Below are 17215 nucleotides of genomic sequence, written 5' to 3'. Positions count from 1 at the left end.
CGTATATTCCAAGCATTTTAAGGTATACTGAGGGTTTGAAATTGAATTTTATGAAAATCTTGCATTGCAGTCCTGTGTGTGAGTGTGCTGCAGCGCACACCGCTCACAAGTGCACATCCTTTTGAGATATTAGTTATAATCAATTTTAATCAAACACAAGACTACTTTATAAAACTCTAACAGTGGGCTATTTAATATCTGTTGTTCTCCGGTTGTGAGTCAGAATGACAATTCTTGCGTGAACAGGCCTATATATACCCAAGCCAATGTATGATTCTTTTTTTAGGCTTTCAATCAAGGTTAGGTGCTTCTACACCCTTGTTAATCAGCGATCATTTCCCACTGATTTTAGGAATACTTTATGGGAAAGGTAAGGTTTAGGAGTAGGGGCTGGGTTTAGTCTATATTGGGAAATAATGTTGATCCAGGAACCAGTCTTGCTTGGCAAAATTCTCATATGTGATACTATGGAATAACTGATGAGTTGGATCTTCGGCTGACCGATTAGCAGAAAGGGGAGTTTAATTTAATATTGAATATTCAAGCTGTTTATTTACTTTTCTACCCTTGAATGAAAATATAAGCTGAATTCAGTTTTTTATTTGAGCCACACATATTGATGTTAAATGATGATTAAACAGATGTGAATCTGAACACTCACCTGATACAGTCAGTGTAACAGCAGCACTGACGTATGATCTCTGTGAGTCTGATCTCTCTCCTCTACAGCTGTATTCACCACTGTAATCAGCTCTGAAACCGATCTCTGCTGTTGTTGTTGTTAAGAGATTGAGAGGTTTTCCATCTCTAAACCATCTGTATGTCCACTGAAAGTGTCCTGCTCCCTGTATGTCACATGTGAGAGTGACTGTCTCTCCTCTGAACACATGATCATCTGGAGTCACCTTCGCTACAGCTTTTGGTCTCTCTGTATTAATAGACATATGAGTAGGTGTTGATTGATAGCATCACAATTTCATGATAACTGTTTTCATTAAAAGCTGCAGTTTTGTGTACATCAAGATTATAGTTTAAAATAGTTTTTTTGTTCGTTTTAAAAGTTAAGAAAAAGACAAATTAAAATTGTAATATATTAAAAAAAATTTCGGTCTTTATCATTCAGGGCTGCATTTCCGTATAACAGTTTCTGTACCCAGTCAGGTGTGCCATGAAAAAATTTCCAAACTTCATATCTCTGTTATATTTCATTATTATTATTATTTTTTATAAATAAGAGGGTGTTAAAAAAACTGTTAAGAAAAAACACCCTGCCTTCAATCAGATTGGCCGCGCCACGCACAGCCTGGAGACAGATTTCCCCCTTTTCGCAATGCAAGGGTAAATAAATAAATGATGTTTGAAAAATAGAGCGTTTTCTTTACTTAAACATTGTCTGTAAAGGCTAATGTTTTTTGTGTGTTTGAAGAGCAGAGAAGAACTAGGCTATTTGCCGTTTAGTTGCAGCCAATATACTTTTGTATGTTTTAAATATCCTGTTCATATAGCACTTCATTATTTATATCATGAATTTTTGGCCAAGTGTATTAAACAACAAGAAAAACTAACTGTCCATATAGCTAAAATAAACGTTATATAACCTGTAAAAATTAATGAAAGTGTATAACGCGATGCACTTGCTGCCATAGATACAGCCATTCTATTGACAAACAAAACCCAGATCTCCATCATTTGTTGGTCAAAAACCTTGTTAACTCCATTTGAGCTTGATTTTTATATAATGTTAAGTAGATAATGTTTAGTGAACGTGTCTGATACAATAACACTGATGATGCAGAGTTTAATTGAAAATTTGGTACTTTCTATTTCCTCCCCACCCCCACACTGCATATCCTATGGTTTTGTGAAACCCTGCCACTGATATCATTGTTTTGTCAAGGCTTAGCCATCCTCGGCCATATGTTTTATGGCAAAAATGCCACTAAATTGGACAAAAATTAAATCTATTGCGTCTGCTGCTAACAAAGTGTTGATTGCGGCATTAGATTGAAATCTGCTCATGTCGCACCATATTTCAAGTTAGGCGTTTTTACATTTTTGCATATTATTACCAATGACACACTATTTTACTGAGTTTAGGAATGCACTGGCCAATCAGAGGCGCTCAGATGAGTCGTCACTGAAACTCATGTTGAGTGTGCGCACGTTGGCTTACTGAAATCCAGACTCTTGGGAATTCTCTTATCATAAACAGCAAAACACAGATCTACGTACAATGTAAGTAAGTGATTAATTTTGCAGTGTAGACCGCTTCAGTGATTATAACAATATATATATATATATTCTCTCACGATAGATCAAAGTTAGTGATAATGTCACTTAGGCTACTGTATATAATTTATTTGCTGTCTGAATAACCGTGGAAAGGAAACTACATTTTCAATTATCAATTTATAATGTTTTAATTAAATTGTAATCACGTTAAATGCAAATTCAGTCCCATTAAACATATTTTATTATACAATATAATGTAGTGATTCAGTATCGATAAACACAGTGGCACAGTGGTTAACCAGAAAGATTTAAAATGGCACGTCATGCCGAAAAGGTTGTCAACCCCTGATCTAGGGGCTAATCTATTAGACTGTGGATGTAAAATGCGGCTTTACTGAACTCAACGGCTCTGGCCCGAGCAGTTATAAACAAAATGCTACTGGCCATTTTCTTAATTTCAAAAGGGGACATGGCTGCTCTATACGTCCCATCTTGTCTTCCTGTTTCAGTTGAAATTACATCACCACATAGAATAATGCTGCATGTTTCAAGGCACTTCAGGGGACTTTTAAGAGTGTGATCAGGACAGGCAGGGTCAAACACATGAGGAAACAGTGAAATCCAGCAAAAGAATAATCCACCGAACAGTCAATGGTCAGGGCAGACAAGGGTAAACAACAGATAAACAGTCCAAAATAAAAAAATAAAAATAAAAAACACCAAGGCAAGGCATAGGAAAAAAAAGGAAACATAGGCAGGAACATGGACACTAGGAAACATTACAGGCTATCAGTCATCTGCAAAGTTAGTGAGTGTGTGTGCATCCTCTACTAAGGAATAATAATACCATAATAAGTTTGCAGATACTTAAGAAACATGTTAGGTTAAGATACTTGTTTATCTGAAAAACAATCCTACAGTCAGTTATTCTCTTCTGAAAATGTGTGTTCTAGCCCAGAATGTCATCTTTCTTTTGGTTTGTGAAACTGGCGGTGGGTTGAAAAAAAAAAACGCAACGAGCACTGTGTGAACAAAAGCCAGAACTAATGCGGTGTCATAGTGATGACGCACATTATCGCGTGACTCTTTTATCAGGCGTCTTGAAGGAAGATCAATGTTCGCGATGAAAAATATGTGCAAACTCTAATGAAGCAGAGATCAGTTAGTTCCTCACTTTCTGCGCTGACGCCGAGATCGTTCGCCAGCTTCAGTGAAAGTTAACATACGTTTTCGACTTGTACATTACACGTCACGCCCTGATGTCACGTGTCGTTACGGGATCTTTAACGAGTTGTGTGTGAAAGCACGCAGATCTTCCGGGTAATCACTGGCAGTGTGAAAGTGCAAAATCTAGTGACCCGGGAACAATTGCCGGAACACATTACCCGTGTATTTGCCAGGATCGCAGTGTGAAAGGGGCTTAACTGTGCACCCCGGGTTGCCATTTACCGGAAAACACAGCATATTTAATTTAATTCCTCGTCTAGTAAAAAAAAAAACATATTCTGTTTTATATAATAGCCTACTTTAAGATACAGAATATATTGAGCTGCATTCAGGAATAAGAGTGTTCCAGTTTCTTGACTGGATTTGTATTCATACAGTACATGCAGTAGAAACTTTGGAAGCATAATGATATTTAACTCACCCATCACATAGAGATAAACATATGTATTCGGTGGTCTTGATGGTTCTCCATCTCTCTGTCCTCTACACCAGTAATAATCCTGATCAGACTCATTCACTCCTCTGATAGTGAGAGTGTCTCTGTTTACAGTGTAACGATCAGATGTGTTTAACTTTACACTGTATATGTCTTTATACCACTCATATCTCAAGTTATTTGTCCACTCTGTCCAGTTACTGTGATTAGACTTTATCCCACACGTCAGATTGACTGTCTCTCCAGTGAACACAGGATTGTCTGGCATCATGGTTAGCACAGTTCTGTGTAAATCTGTTAATTAAGACAAACTGACATGACTTTCAGCAAATCATGAATACAATTTAATCTAATGCAGTGAGGAGAGTGACGGTCTCTACAGATTTAATGTCATTCAAAATTAGATCATAATAATGTCAGTAGTTTAACAACTTATAAGATCAGTTCATATTTAGCTACACAATTTGAACTTATCTTTACTTAAATACATTGTTAATTTAACCGAACTGAAATTTGTGTAATTATTCAAATGAGGGAGAGATAAAAAAAAACGGTTGCACTTTATTTTACAGTACGTGTACTTACATGTACTTATAGTGCACTTACAGTGTATTTATCTAAGAAAGTTCTGGTAATACAAGGTAACTACATGGGGTAGGGTTAGGTTTAGGGGTAGGTTCAGGGTTAGTACCTAGTTATTACATAGTTATTGTGATTTCTATAATAAGTACATAGTATGTACATGGGGAACAGGACTGTAAAATAAAGTGCTACCAAAAAAAAAAACATATTGCAAATGCAAACTTTTAAAAGCATCCATTTTTCCTCAAAATGGCACAAAAACTATTTTCTCTGCCACACACTCAGTCATAAGACACAATCGGTCTACTAAAAAAGTGCATTGAGAGTACAGTACATAAACATCTTCTCCTGAAAATTGTTTAGGAGGACAATGCTATTCATCTTACCTATCACTGAGAGATTAACAGCAGAGCTGAAATGTGATGATGTTGGTCTCTCATCTCTCCGTCCTCTACACCAGTAATAATCCTGATCAGACTCATTCGCTCCTCTGATAGTGAGAGTGTCTCTGTTTACAGTGTAACGATCAGATGTGTTTAGCATTACACTGTATTTGCTGCCTTTATACCACTCATATCTCCACTCATATCTCCAGTTATCTCTCCAGTTATATCTCCAGTCATATGTCAGTCCACTTCTCCATCTCCAGTCACTGTAAGTCTCAATCACACAGGTCAGATTGACTGTCTCTCCAGTGAATACAAGACTGTCTGGAGTCACAGACACTGAAGATAAGGGTGAATCTAAAGAACAATGTAGACATTCAGAGTAGAATTGTTAATTAAAATATAATGGTGTTTTGTTTATATTACTTACCAATAAACAAGTCAGTTTGAGCAGTGTAATACTGTATTCTACATGCAAACTGCATCCAGTATCGCATCCTCTCTAAGTAGGTATTTCTTTTGAATAATTACTTTGTGACTGTGAGAATGAATTTAATCTGGATGTACTACACTGGCCATGCTGTCATTGCCATGTGATCTACAGAGTCAGCTGCATCGCTTCACTTTCATTCACAATCCTCTCCCTGTGGCATTATGGGAGTGGGAAGTGTCCATTGGATGCACACTTCAGAATATTACCAGAATTAGTAGGTCACCTGGGAACTTTTCACCTACAGTTTTATGAATATTGTGAATTCAGGATACTCTTTCCACTTACCGTTTTTCACCCACTACTGTATAACCTAATAAGCTGAAACTTATCAGCCACAAAACATGCCTTGAAAGCAGAGTACATCACATCATCATTATTTTTATACTTTGTTTGTCACTGCATGTAAAACAGAACACAAGACTGGACAGACAACTGGCAAAGTAGATTATTCTCCATTTGTTTTTCTCCACTATTTGATCTTGCGGGTCTCCTGAGATCACGTGTCACTGCGCAGTTCCTACAGTCGCCGTGTGTGGTCTCGCTGTCAGGTCAAATCATCTAGTGTGTGTGTTCAGAGGATTTTAATGCTAAAAACCTAACCTAAGGTCTAGGTTGGGGAACGTTAATCCTGGAGGGCCAGTGTCCCTCAACATTTAGCCCCAACCTTAATCAACCACACCTGAACAAGCTAATCAAGGTCTTCAGGATACGGGTAGAATTACATTTACATTTAGTAATTCAGCCGACGCTTTTATCCAAAGCGACTTACAAATGAGAACAATGGATGCAATTAAAATCAACAAGAGAGCAATGATATATTAAGTGCTATAATAAGTCTCAGGTTAACACAGAACACGTAGCAAGGGCTTTTAAATAATATAATAATTAAAAAGAAAACAGATAGAACAGAAAAAGAATAGAGCAAACTAGTGTTTGAGGTCTTTTTTTTTTTTTGCTTTTGTTAATTGCGTAATAAATGAAAAGAAAACAGATAGAATACAAAAAGATTAGAAAGCTAGTGTATCTTCAGGGTTGGAGCTAAACTCCAAGATCAACATTCCCCATCCCTGGTGTATGTATTTGGGAAGTATGTGGTTTTAGAGGCAGCCAGTGACACGGTTTAGCATCAATTATTTAGTGACATCCCTAAAATACACAACATAATTTAGCAACATATCAAACTTCCTGTAGCAACTTCCTCTTAATATCAGTTGGAAGCACTGTACAGAAGGATAATGATATTCATCTTACCTGTCAGAGAGAGATAAACATAGCTTGATTGAGATGAGTTTGGTCTCTGGTCTCTCTGTCCTCTACACCAGTACTGACCCTGATCAGACTCATTCGCTCCTCTGATAGTGAGAGTGTCTCTGTCTACAGTGTAACCATCAGACGTGTTTAACATTACACTGTCTGTGTCTTTATACCACTCATATCTCCACTCAGATGTCTGGTAATTGGTCCAGTCATATCTCCAGTCATATATCAGGCCATTTCTCCGTGTCCAGTTACTGTGAGACTCAATCACACAGGTCAGATTGACTGTCTCTCCAGTGAATACAGGACTGTCTGGAGTCACAGTCAGAGAAGATCTGGGGGAACCTGTGAAGAAAGAAGATAGAGCTCTTTCAGTGAACTAGTCAGAAGTTCACTACAAATTAAATGTGATTCAACATCAGATCATCTGAAACAATCATGAGACTTGCTGTGAACATGTAGCCTATTATTTTCTTTTCTCTTTAACTTAACTCGATTTTCGATTTATAGAGTGATTGCATGAAGAAATATAAATTTTTAATAATACAAATTAATACAAATACTAAATATAATTTTTTCGTTTACATCTTAACTCTACATTCATGCTGTGTTTTCGTGGATATTTGGTTCTTTTTTTAACCTATTCACTGCACAACTACTCAACTTACGCCATCAACTTTTTTTAAAATTAAAAAAACACTTTAATGATGATCTAAATTTAAATTAAAATTGTTTTTGGACATGGCTTTGTGTGTTAGGGATATAATACAGCCATCTAGATGAATTACAGATAAAGAAAGAAAGTGCAATGACCACACATATACAGTAGAGGTCCATAAGGACTCATTTAATTTAAAATTTTTCTTGATGTTTCAACTTCTCACTACTTTATGATATATATTTTGTGAATATATATATATATATATATATATATATATATATATATATATATATATATATATATACATTCTAAAATAAAATAAAAATATTTTTGGGGTGGTGTTGTGTGGGATTTGTCATGTGTGGTGTGTGTGTGTGTGTGGTGTATGTTATGTCATGTCTACCCTCTCACATTGTTGTGCATTTATGTCTGATTTACCAAAATCAAAAAAATGCCCCAGACACCTGTGTGTGTGTCTGTTTATCTGTGTGTGTGTGTGTGTGTGTGTGTGAGAATTCTTGTTCCATGTTGAATTTGTGTTCTAGTACCACTCCTTTATTTATATATGAACATTTTAAGATTTATTACAAATTTGTTAATTTTATATGCCAATTTCTATAAAAATGTTCTGTGTTGTAGTGTGTGTGTGTGTGTGTATGAGATAGAGAGTTTGTTTTACTTTGAATTTATGCTGTAGCACCAGGCCTTTATTTAAATGTACTTTTTTTAGATTTAAACTGGATTTACTACTTTATTTGACAAAGTGCAAAATAATAATAATAATAATAATAATAATAATAATAATAATAATAATAATAATAATAAGGAGTATCAAGGATGCAAAATTGTCACACCTTTAGAACAAACCGAATCAAGCAAGGATATTGTGTGTGTGTTTAGACAGAATATTTAGGAAAAGTCACAGGATCTCATTTCACTGAGATGAAAGGAACACTTAAAAACTAAGGAAATTTCTAATGGAGTCAGCTGGACCCCAAGGAGACTTCGAGGGTTAAAGCAACTCAATGTGACTTAAAATATGCCCCAGAGAAGCCAATGATAATTTTCTCTGTGAACTTCAGGAGATTGTACTTTCAGTGGGATTGTCTCATCTTCATAAATTATGCTTTTCGTCATGGTAACTTTCAAACGATGAATACAAAAACTCACCCTTCACAGTGAGATAAACAGCAGAGCTTGACTGTGATGATGTTGGTCTCTGGTCTCTCTGTCCTCTACACCAGTACTGACCCTGATCAGATGTAATTACTCCTCTGATAGTGAGAGTATCTCTGTTTACAGTGTAACGATCAGACATGTAAAACATTAAACTGTCTGTGTCTTTATACCACTCATATCTCCACTCATATGTCTGGTAATATGTCCAGTCATATCTCCAGTCATATATCAGGCCATTTCTCCATCTCCAGTTACTGTGAGACTCAATCACACAGGTCAGAGTGACTGTCTCTCCAGTGAATACAGGACTGTCTGGAGTCACAGTCAGAGAAGATCTGGGGGAACCTGTGAAGAAAACAAGAATAAAAGAATATCATTACTGTCTAAACACATAAATGAAAACCTCTCCGCAGAGAGTTCTTTCAAACTAGATATAGCTGACAGTCATTTCATTATTTAAAATAACAATTCTTTTACAGGTTTCAGGTGACAGAGTGTTTATAAAGGGCCTTTAAACTGAATTGCATCAGTCCTCTTAGAAGAACAAATTTGGCTGATACAGAAGACTGTAATAAGTGTTTTGAGGCAAAAAATATTATTTTGATGAACAGGTGTGAATCTGAACACTCACCTGATACAGTCAGTGTAACAGCAGCACTGATGTGTGATCTCTTTGCTTCACAGCTGTACTGACCACTATCAGACACATTAAATGTGATGTTGTAGACTCTCTCAGTGCTGTTCGGGATGATTGAACCATCTTTAAACCAGCTGTATGTCCACTGCGTGTCATTTCCTGCTCCCTGTATGTCACATGTGAGAGTGACTGTCTCTCCGCTGAACACACGCTCATCTGGAGTCACCTTCACTTCAGCTTTTGCTTCCACTGAGTCAATACAAATACAAACAAATATTGATAGAAGATTAAAAGTCAAGCAAAAAAAGACAAGACAAAACAGAATGGTCTTGAAATGCAAGAACATCTGCTGCATGAAGTCTACATCAAAAAGACTGATGAATTCTATTGTTGGGTAATGGATAGCTAATATTTAATTATACAGAGTACAACAAACATTTTCTCATCAAAAATGATCTGTTATTGGACAAATAAATAAATTATTGTCTGCCCTAATCATATGCAGTGTGTGGTAAAGAGTACAGGTATTATGACGTCAATAACTGTCAAGGTTGCTAGAGACAGCAAGATTGTGGTTTGTATGACTATTCATATGCTTCCTTCTTATGCTTAAAACTGATTGATATTTGTTGAAGTATGATAATTTAAAAAAATAAATAAAAATAAAAATAAAAATACAGTATTATTTACCTTGACTGCCTCCACAGGGGGTGAATAATGGCATCAGTACTAAACATTGAAAGAAAAACATATAAATAAATAAAAATAACAAAATACAATAAAACTGCACAGTTGTCTTTTAAATGTGTTTAATGGTTATACTAAATTGAAAACACCCACATATTCTCTACCATTCATTTAAAAAGGATAGGTCCCCCAGTAGATACATGAATCCTATTCTCGCAGACCCCTTATTGAGGACAGTTTTCAGCTTCAGAACAGCTGAATTGTGTTCAGTCCACTCTGAGTAGGTTGGCGAGTTTAGCAATGGAGCTCTGAAATTATGATTCACCAGCTCCCACCAAAAAGACATCCCATAACTGTTGCTTTTCTATTTGTAGGAAATAAAGATTACCAAATGAATTGTAAATAATCTGTGTTCACATCGCACAAGATTTGTGTCAACACAGAAGACATTTAATCACTGGATAGGTTTTGTTCCTTTAAAGTATGGTTTATGTCAGCTGAAGGTGCGGAAAGCTTTTCAGAGAAGGTAAGGCAACATTATTTCAACATTATTAAGTCACACCCAGAGGTAATTCAGGGGAAAAAAAAATCTCTAAATGCTTCTAAATTTTGATGGTAATATCACATTTTTTAAAAATTGATATTGATTACGTCTATCGCAATACATATCGTTATCATTTTATCGTGCAGTCTTAGACGAGGGGAAGATCGAGGCAGTCACTTCCTGGCCATTACCTTCCACCATAAAGGAAGTCCAGCGCTTGATGGGTTTCCAATTTCTACCGCCGGTTCATTAAAAACTACAGTACCATCACCAACCTCCTACGTAACAAACCCAAGTCTCTGTCCTGCACCCCAGCTGCCACTGAAGCCTTCGCCCTCAAGCAAGCCTTCACAAGCACTCCCCTCTTAGTTCACCCAGACCCGGAGCTCCCTTTCTTGGTTGAAGTGGATGCCTCAACCACTGGAGTGGGAGCTGTCCTATCTCAGCGGCAGGGGTCCCCCCTTCGACTATCCATGTGCCGCCTTCTCTCGGAAGCTCAGCCTGGCGGAGAAAAATTACGACACTGGAAACTGCTGCCGATTGAACTGGCCCCGCAAGAATGGTCACACTGGCTAGAGGGAGCGGCTTATTCATTCACTGTTCTGACTGATCACAAAAACCTACAATACCTCAGAGAGGCAAAATGCCTATAGAGCCGATCCCCAAAACTTCAAGGCTGACGCACTATCCCGAATCTTTGCATCCGAGGAAAACATGGATGAGCCAGAAACCATCATACACACTCAACTCATTTCCAGTCCGATCCAGTAGACCTCCCCGCCAGTCGCCACTGAAGCCCCTCCTGCTGCTCCACCGGGCTGCCCCCTGGGATGTCAGTATATCCCCCGGACACAACACACTCGTCTCATTCATACCACCCATACATCATTAGGCACTGGCCACCCCGGGGCTGATGCAACTCTCTCATTGCTTAAAGACCACTTCTGGTGGCCCAACATGGCAAGAGACATCAGGAAGTTCATCAAAGGTTGCCCCGAAAGTGCCATTTCGAAGAGTCCCCATCATCTTCCAGATGGCAAGGTACTTCCATTACCCATTCTTAACTGTTCCCTGGTCACACCTAGGAGTAGACTTTATAATGGACCTCCCTCCCTCTGATGGTAACACCTGTATCCTGGTAATAGTCAATAGATTCTCTAAATTCTGCCGCCTCATTCCCCTCAAGGCTTTACCCACCACCCTAGAAATGTCAGAGCTGCTATTCAATTGGGTTTTTCATCAATTTGGCAAAAAGGACACCCAGAATTCCCTCCACCAGCCATCCACGGGCCTTACCCTGTTCTGTACTCGGTTACCAGCCCCCTCTCTTCCCCAGGTCAGGAGACCCTTCTGACATTCCTTCAGTCGATTACTGGCTCCAGGAGAGCGAGAGAGTTTGGGACAAAGCTCACCGTCACCTCCAACGGGCAGTGCGCAGGCAGAAGATGACAGACCACCTCCGCCAAGCACCTACTCCCACCTACCAACCTGGGCAATAGGTCTGGCTGTCTGCCTGATACATCAGGCTGTGCCTGCCCTTTAGGAAACTTTGTCCCAGATTTGTTGGCCACTTCACCATCCAAAAACAGATCAATCCCGTCACCTACAAACTCCCAACTCCCTTCACAGTACAGAATAGTATAGATTAGGAGTGTAATGGTACGCGTATTCGGACCGTTTCGGTACAGGGCTCTCGGTATGGTTCACGTGTGTACCGAATGACCGAATGCAATATTTTGTGTGCGGAACATAGGTACATTTTCGTGTTTCCAAATGAACATATTAAGTGGCGGAAGTCTCCGCGTTCAGTGCAAATCCCGCCCTGCAGCTGATTCTAAGGCCGGTGACACACTGGCTGCGTGGCGTGAGCGTGGCGTTTCTGCTGCATGTCAGTTGCTTGGTGGCTGCTTCACATTTTCTGTGTCTTTACACACCAGAATTGTGCCTGACGTGACGCTGACGTGCTAATGCTACCGTAAGTGACATAGAGGGAGACCACCGACAGACCAGGATCTTGTCTTCACGACAACATAAAGCCTAATGATAAAGGACACCGTCAACAGTATTGACAGCAAAATAGACTATGTTTGACATGAGCAATATTCCAGTGTGTCACCGGCCTAAGGTTGTCAAAAGGCATCACGCGAGTGTGAACATCACTACAACTAGGAAAATAATTATTGTAATTCAAACGCAGCTCCCGTCGGCATTTAACCAGAACTTTGCTCTTAATTCCCATCGGTCCAACGCAATAACGAAATCTGAGCAGGTCTAAAAACTGAAACTGATGATGCTGCATTTTACACTTTGGAAAAGTTATATATATATATATATATATATATTTAAATATGAGCAGGCCTACAAGCTAGGATTGGTAATGCTGCACTGTAATCATAGTTATTTATTTATATTTTTCATTATATTTTATTATATGATATTGGTTTGAGACAGAGTATTTTATTTAGTGGAGAACTTTGCAGCAGTATTTTATTTCTTATTCTTTTTTTATTTTATATATATATTTTATTAAAAAGTATTTAAAAAAAAGTGTAAACAAATTGTTAAAAAAAAAGTTTATAGTAATAAACAACCTGCAGTTTAATGTTTGCATTTATTTCCCTTACTGTACCGAAAATTTTAAAGGGGGGGGGGATGTTATTTCATGCATACGGAGTTGTTTACACTGTTAAAGAGTTGGATTCCCATGCTAAACATGGCCAAAGTTTCAAAAATTAAGTTGTTCGTTTGAAGGAGTATTTCTGTTCCAAAAATACTCCTTCCGGTTTGTCACAAGTTTCGGAAAGTTTTTTTCGAGTATGGCTCTGTGTGACGTTAGATGGAGTGGAATTTCCTTATATGGGTCCTGAGGCACTTCTGCCGGAAGAGCGCGCGCTCCCGTATAGCAGAGCACTGAGAGCACAACAGACTTCACTGATCAGAGCGAGAGCGAATTGTCACAAAAGAAGTGTGTTTTTGGTTGCCAGGGCAAGACAACCCTGCACAGATTACCAAAAAAAAAAAAAAAAAAAAACAGCATTAAGGGACCAGTGGATGGAGTTTATTTTTACAGAGCATCAACGGAGTTGTGCAAATGTTTGTGTTTGTTCCCTGCATTTCGAAGATGCTTGTTTTACAAACAAGGCCCAGTTTGACGACGGATTTGCACATCATTTATTTCTTAAGGATAATGCAGTCCCAAAGAAAAAGGGTCACGATCGTGTGTTGGAACCGCATGCGGTGAGTAAAACTGCTTCAAATATCTCTGTGTTGTTAACTTAGCTATCGGCGCGTGAGCACATCAAGTAAACAACATGCGATGTTGTCATCAAACTGCACTTTCCACATGTACAGCTTAAAAAAACAACAACAAAAAAAAAGACGACATAAAGCAGAACTTAGTCATTTTCCAAAACCGCTAAGCAAATATATACGGTTTCAATACATAGAGACGTCGTTGCTGATGCTGCTCTTGTTAAATTTCAGCCTCTGCATCTGTGTCACAGCTTCCAGACGCGCTCAACGCAAAAGCCTACTGGCGCTCGTGATTCTTTAGCTCCGCCCACATGTCACGCCTCCAGGCGCCCGTGTTTTTCCAGGAAAAACCATTACAGACTATCTTTCTCTTATAAATATAATAAAACTAAATACTTTTTGGAGTTAAGAAGGATGCAGTACTACTCTATAGGTACTCAAGATTAACAGGATATTGAGTGAAAACGAGCATTTCACCCCCCCTTTAAGTATATTTCTGAGGAGTACATAAAGCCCATTTCTGAGAAGAACACAAAGAGAAAACTATTATTTGCTATATTAGCATACTTAGTTCAATATAAGTATACTAATATCACATTTGAATAAACTTCTTTTTCGTAAGGGTAGACCTGTAAAGGGCCAGTGCAGGCTTGTGTGCAGGGACATCACTTCAAATTATAGTAAATAAAAAACAACAACTTCAAATTATAGTAAATATAGCAGAAAAATATACGTTCATGATGTTAGAACTTGATTCATTTGTCTTACCATAAAGCAATGGAAACAATTAGTGGAAGTAAAGACTAGTCACACACAATCAGGAAGCCTGTCTGTCGAAGTCTGTCAGGGGGCGGTAGAGACAACCGAAGAAAGAACAGGGTCTGGGCCCAAATGCACGTTAGAGAACTCCTTTTAATAAACAAAAAGGCAACAACGAAAAAACAAAACAGAAATAGATCCAACAAGGATGAGACCGGAACACAATCAGGCAACAAAAGGTGCTGGCATCCACCCTACAAACATGAAATCACTGTAGCAATGAAAGAAACAAATGAAATGCAAAAAATTGTCCGTGTCATTGGGCAACAGGTGTGTGTCTGTGAGTGGGTGGGTTAACAGGTGTGAAGAGTTTGTGACCAGGTGTGTGGAATAGAGGTAAATGAGTTCGGGACAATGGGAAATGGCGCCCTCTGGTGGTGAGAGGGAGGAACACCGGGTCCGGACTCATGACAGTGTCGTGCATGCATTTCAAGTGGCTGAAAAAGTAATCTGAATGAAATACTCCTTAAGTTCCCCATTAGTGATATTACTTTTATTGAATTCACTGTATAAATGCTTGTTTAGTAAAGGGCATAGGATGCCAGTGACTGCTAAATTGTCTTTAGCAATTATTATTTGTGCACACAATCAAAATTGTGTAAGAAAATACTAAGATTAAAAACAAAAAGCAAGCAAGCAAACAAACAAACAAAGTATAAATTATACTAGATGGGGGTTTGTAAGCTGTTATGTCCCTACCACTATCTAAATCAATTATACTCCTTTGAGTTTAGCACGTCAAAGTCCAGCATTCAAGATTTAAAGAGGATCTGACCTTTTTGCCTATTTATTTTTTTGAGGCAGGGTTAGGGGTAAGGTAACCAGACGTCCCTTTTTTTTCCGGGAGTCAGAATTTGTTGTCGATTAACTTAAAGTTAGTAAGGGCGGGGTGGGTGGAAGAATAGAAGTAGAATTTTTCTTTCTCGCACGCACGCACGCTCCACTTCCTCAGTTCTCTCTCTCTCTCTTTCTCTCACACACATACACACACAGTCCAAATGTCTATCGTGCAGAGTATCTCATGTAGATAGAGTAAGTTATGGATTAAGTGAATGTGAACAGGTGGGTGAAAACTGAACGTGTGTCAGTAGCCTATTTAATGCATGCCTTCCGTCTTAAAATGACAGCATTCCAAAATAAATACTTATCTGTCATAAAATGTAACCAACAAAAGATGTTAAATAAATGTATACATCTTAAGTAAAACCTCCATAACTTATATATGTATATAATATTTTTGTAAGTTGCTCCTTTTTTACTACTGTTAAAGAGATAGTTCACCCAAAAATTTAAATTGTCATAATTTATTCAAGATTTTCCAAATTCAGTCCTTGGCTCAAATTTCTCATTTGGTCTAAATAAAGAATAATTAATTGTTATTTTAATTTGAAAACACATATAAAATACCTACCCAAATAAAAGCAGTGACTAAAAGTTGACAAAAATGCAATGACTTTTCGGCGACTATAACTATGAAAGGCTCAAATGACTAAAATCTGACTAAAAATAAGCATTTTCGTCTCAAGACTAAAACGAAATAAAAAATGCCTGGCAAAATTAACACTGCATTCATCATTCATTGCTGGTGAAATGATCCTCCTTATCCTATACCTGGACAGATAAATACTTGTAAGTGCTGAAGAAACTGAACTGCCCTTTTCCTTGAGCACAGCATACAATTAATCACTTTGTTGTCTTTCCTGAATTTTTAAGTCACTTGAGATGAAAGTGTCTACTAAATTAATAAAGGTAACTTAGAATCAAATACTCACAGAGGATGAGGAACAGTACACTGGACCCCATACTGTCACAATGCTGTATTCACAACTAGAGACTTCCTTTTTTAAGCTGTAATTTTATACTCAAAGAAGTGGGAGGGTCTGTAGAGAGAGACTAAAAAAATAGATACTTTTTGAAAGATTCAACTTTTTTGGCTTAAAAGCATCAAGCTTCATATTCATGGAGCTCTCTAAGCACTCAGTAAACACTGCTCAATTAATATCTTATTTACATTGTGTCTACACTTGCTACAATGGGAGAATTCATGAACAAGCAGAAAATATATATATATATATTCATTTATTTATTTTTTTTCAGAAAGATGGGCATCTCAGGAACCACACTCCTGTGGTTCAAGTTCTACCTTTCAGGTAGGTCCATCAGGGTGTCATAAGTCATAACGTCTTGCTACTGGGGTTCCTCAAGGCTCAGTGCTTGGACCACTTCTCTTCTCCATCTACACGTTGTTATAATTGCTATGCTGGTGACAATCAGCTCTGCTTCTCATTCCAACTAGACAATCCGACGGGTGCTGCTCACATTGCAGCCTATCTTAGAGACATTTCTAGCTGGATAAAGGACCACCATCAACTCAATCCTACTAAGACTGAACTGCTTGTGCTTCCAGCAAACCCGTCGTTTCATCAACCACAACTCCTTCCAGGATGGCCATAAATCTAGGAATTGTGAATGATGATCAGTTAAGCTTCACAGACCACATTGCTATAATAGCCTGGTCCTGCAGATTTCCCTTATACAATATTAGGAAGATTAGATCGGTCCTGTCAGAGCAGACTGCACAACTTCTTGTCTAAGCTCTTGTTCTCTCCAGACTGGACTATTGTAATAGTCTCTTTAGCAGGCCATGCGCATGGACTATCAAGCCTCTGCAAATGATCCAGAATGCAGCAGCGAGAGTGGTCTTCAATTAGCCAAAAGAAAGCTCACGTTACTCCTCACTTCATCAGGTTACACTGCCTACCAGAAGCCGCTCGCATCAAATTCAAGGTACTGATGCTAGCCTATAAGACAACCACTGGCACT

General features: G+C 38.2%; 1 protein-coding gene across 1 annotated transcript; it reads right to left on the bottom strand.

The window, feature by feature from the left end:
• Positions 1-561: 561 nt before the first annotated feature.
• Positions 562-16205, bottom strand: LOC113105375 (titin-like). Its single transcript, XM_026266411.1, has 9 exons — positions 16165-16205; positions 9781-9819; positions 9085-9339; positions 8516-8798; positions 6608-6675; positions 4864-5220; positions 3881-4189; positions 662-928; positions 562-566 (listed from the first exon to the last, which is right to left on the bottom strand). Exons 1-9 carry the CDS (start codon positions 16193-16195, stop codon positions 562-564), a joined length of 1614 nt encoding a protein of 537 aa, XP_026122196.1. The 5' UTR covers positions 16196-16205.
• Between the last annotated feature and the right edge of the window lie 1010 nt (positions 16206-17215).

The sequence above is a fragment of the Carassius auratus genome, chromosome 7, assembly GCF_003368295.1.
Source record: "Carassius auratus strain Wakin chromosome 7, ASM336829v1, whole genome shotgun sequence".
Lineage (NCBI taxonomy): Eukaryota > Metazoa > Chordata > Actinopteri > Cypriniformes > Cyprinidae > Carassius > Carassius auratus.
The sequence above is the reverse complement of the archived record's forward strand: the minus strand, read 5'-3'. Positions and strand labels throughout refer to the sequence as shown.

Coding starts and splice junctions, on each gene's coding strand:
- LOC113105375 (XM_026266411.1), bottom strand. CDS start 16,195: ATGGGGTCCAGTGTACTGTTCCTCATCCTCT. Junction 9,820..16,164: donor TGTACTGTTCCTCATCCTCT/GTGAGTATTTGA, acceptor TTCAATGTTTAG/TACTGATGCCATTATTCACC. Junction 5,221..6,607: donor TGTTTATCTCTCTCTGACAG/GTAAGATGAATA, acceptor ATTGTTCTTTAG/ATTCACCCTTATCTTCAGTG.